The 4,161-nt window shown below is 37.9% G+C and overlaps 1 protein-coding gene across 3 annotated transcripts in view; it reads left to right on the forward strand.

The window, feature by feature from the left end:
- tiam2a (TIAM Rac1 associated GEF 2a) overlaps positions 1 to 4,161 on the forward strand; it is a 49,661-nt gene that overhangs the window by 43,281 nt on the left and 2,219 nt on the right. For all 3 annotated transcript variants that reach the window (XM_077732069.1, XM_077732070.1, XM_077732071.1), the window contains one exon: positions 3,435 to 3,583. In XM_077732069.1, the coding sequence (XP_077588195.1) occupies positions 3,435 to 3,583 (149 nt within the window). The remainder of the gene's footprint in view (positions 1 to 3,434; positions 3,584 to 4,161) is intronic.

A 4,161-nucleotide genomic window follows, 5' to 3' on the forward strand; every position in this document is an offset into this window, starting at 1 on the left:
ATGTATGCAGACTTGTATACAGACTTGTATGCACACTTGTATGCACACTTGTATGCACACTTGTATACAGACTTGTATGCACACTTGTGTACAGACTTGTATGCACACTTGTATTCAGACTTGTATGCACAATTGTATACACACTTGTATACACACTTGCATACACAATTGTATACACACTTGTATACACACTTGTATGCACACTTGTATGCAGACTTGTATGCAGACTTGTATGCAGACTTGTATACACACTTGTATACACACTTGTATGCAGACTTGTATACACACTTGTATGCAGACTTGTATGCACACTTGTATACACACTTGTATGCACACTTGTATACACACTTGTATACACACTTGTATACACACTTGTATACACACTTGTACACACACTTGTATACACACTTGTATACACACTTGTATACACACTTGTATACAGACATGTATGCAGACTTGTATGCAGACTTGTATGCAGACTTGTATACAGACTTGTATACACACTTGTATACACACTTGTATACACACTTGTATACACACTTGTACACACACTTGTATACACACTTGTATACACACTTGTATACACACTTGTATACAGACTTGTATGCAGACTTGTATGCAGACTTGTATGCAGACTTGTATACAGACTTGTATACACACTTGTATACACACTTGTATACACACTTGTATACACACTTGTATACACACTTGTATACACACTTGTATACACACTTGTATACAGACTTGTATACAGACTTGTATACAGACTTGTATACAGACTTGTATGCAGACTTGTATGCAGACTTGTATACACAATTGTATACACAATTGTATACACAATTGTATGCAGACTTGTATGCAGACTTGTATGCAGACTTGTATACAGACTTGTATACACACTTGTATACAGACTTGTATACACACTTGTATACACACTTGTATACACACTTGTATGCAGACTTGTATACACACTTGTATACACACTTGTATGCAGACTTGTATACAGACTTGTATGCAGACTTGTATGCAGACTTGTATACACACTTGTATACACTTGTATACACACTTGTATACACACTTGTATACACACTTGTATACACACTTGTATACACACTTGTATACACACTTGTATACACACTTGTATACACACTTGTATACACACTTGTATACACACTTGTATACACACTTGTATACACACTTGTATACACACTTGTATACACACTTGTATACAGACTTGTATGCAGACTTGTATGCAGACTTGTATACAGACTTGTATACAGACTTGTATACACACTTGTATACACACTTGTATACACAATTGTATGCAGACTTGTATGCAGACTTGTATACAGACTTGTATACAGACTTGTATACAGACTTGTATACAGACTTGTATACAGACTTGTATACAGACTTGTATACACACTTGTATACACACTTGTATACACACTTGTATACACACTTGTATACACACTTGTATACACACTTGTATACACACTTGTATACACACTTGTATACACACTTGTATACACACTTGTATACACACTTGTATACACACTTGTATACACACTTGTATACACACTTGTATGCACACTTGTATGCACACTTGTATGCACACTTGTATGCACACTTGTATGCAGACTTGTATGCAGACTTGTATGCAGACTTGTATGCACACTTGTATGCACACTTGTATGCACACTTGTATGCACACTTGTATACACACTTGTATACACACTTGTATACACACTTGTATACACACTTGTATACACACTTGTATACACACTTGTATACACACTTGTATACACACTTGTATGCACACTTGTATACAGACTTGTATGCACACTTGTATTCAGACTTGTATACACACTTGTATACACACTTGTATGCACACTTGTATGCACACTTGTATGCAGACTTGTATGCGCACTTGTATGCGCACTTGTATGCGCACTTGTATGCACACTTGTATGCACACTTGTATACACACTTGTATACACACTTGTATACACACTTGTATACACACTTGTATACACACTTGTATACACACTTGTATGCAGACTTGTATACACACTTGTATGCAGACTTGTATGCACACTTGTATGCACACTTATATGCACACTTGTATGCACACTTGTATGCACACTTGTATGCACACTTGTATGCACACTTGTATGCACACTTGTATGCACACTTGTATGCACACTTGTATGCACACTTGTATGCACACTTGTATGCACACTTGTATACACACTTGTATGCAGACTTGTATGCAGACTTGTATGCAGACTTGTATGCAGACTTGTATGCAGACTTGTATGCAGACTTGTATGCAGACTTGTATGCAGACTTGTATGCAGACTTGTATGCAGACTTGTATGCAGACTTGTATGCAGACTTGTATACACACTTGTATACACACTTGTATACACACTTGTATGCACACTTGTATGCACACTTGTATGCACACTTGTATGCACACTTGTATGCACACTTGTATGCACACTTGTATGCACACTTGTATACACACTTGTATACACACTTGTACACACACTTGTACACACACTTGTACACACACTTGTATACACACTTGTATACACACTTGTATACACACTTGTATACACACTTGTATGCACACTTGTATGCAGACTTGTATGCAGACTTGTATGCAGACTTGTATGCAGACTTGTATGCAGACTTGTATGCAGACTTGTATACACACTTGTATACAGACTTGTATACACACTTGTATACACACTTGTATACACACTTGTATACACACTTGTATACACACTTGTATACACACTTGTATACACACTTGTATGCAGACTTGTATGCACACTTGTATGCACACTTGTATGCACACTTGTATGCACACTTGTATGCACACTTGTATGCACACTTGTATGCACACTTGTATGCACACTTGTATGCACACTTGTATGCACACTTGTATACACACTTGTATACACACTTGTATGCAGACTTGTATGCAGACTTGTATGCAGACTTGTATGCAGACTTGTATGCAGACTTGTATGCACACTTGTATGCACACTTGTATACACACTTGTATACACACTTGTATACACACTTGTATACACACTTGTATACACACTTGTATACACACTTGTATACACACTTGTATACACACTTGTATACACACTTGTATACACACTTGTATACACACTTGTATACACACTTGTATACACACTTGTATACACACTTGTATACACACTTGTATACACACTTGTATACACACTTGTATACACACTTGTATACACACTTTACAGCTTTTTTATCAAGATTGAAAGTCATTTAACGTGCTGAGAAATTGAGATCAGGCTAAATGAATGTTCCTCTTTCAGCAATTCTTTCAATCGACGTTTAGCCTCGGAAATTCTCTCATGCGTCTCTCACTCTGTCCTCTTTAGCGAGCCCGAGAACAAGGTGAACGTCATCAAGGTGATCCGCTCCATCCTCAGGGAAAACGCCAGGAGGAACACGAGAGGCGAGGCCACGTTGGAGCGCGGCTGCAAGGAACGCCTGGCAGCCATGCGTGCCGCCGCGCCGACGACGACGGGTATTTTATTTGCTTTTCATTTTCTCGCTTGTAGACGTCCCATTTTGAACCAATCAATTTTTTATCCATTTTTTCTGTGTTTTTAGTCCAAAAATCATTTTGTAAAATCTAAAAATATTTTAAAAAAAGCTAAAATAAACATTGTTTTAGATATATAAAAAAACTGAATATTCTGGGCTTTTCATCCATTTATTTAAAAGAATCTAAATATTATACCTAAAGCTTGCTTGTCATAATGTCCAACCATCATAACTCAAGGACGTCCTAACCTGAGGACTCCTTGTAAATCCTCATACCCCTTCATATTCTACATTGCGACGTAAACATGGTACCCACATTATTAATTTCCCGGGAGGTATTCCGTCAAAAAAAACACACCAGACGGTGAACATGTTCTCGGTGGCTATCTCCGCACGCCTGCAGATCATATTTACTTGAATGCGTGAAGTGTAAAATCTACCTTAGCCAGATTATATCTTTACCTTTGAGGTCACCAAAAGGCCGAACGGCCGCAAGCACTGTGTGTTTTGCCAGATAAGAAACCCCCAAGTGAGTGTGTGTGCATGTCTTCCTTCCAG

Source organism: Stigmatopora nigra, chromosome 13 (genome assembly GCF_051989575.1).
Source record: "Stigmatopora nigra isolate UIUO_SnigA chromosome 13, RoL_Snig_1.1, whole genome shotgun sequence".
NCBI classification, from domain to species: Eukaryota; Metazoa; Chordata; class Actinopteri; order Syngnathiformes; family Syngnathidae; genus Stigmatopora; species Stigmatopora nigra.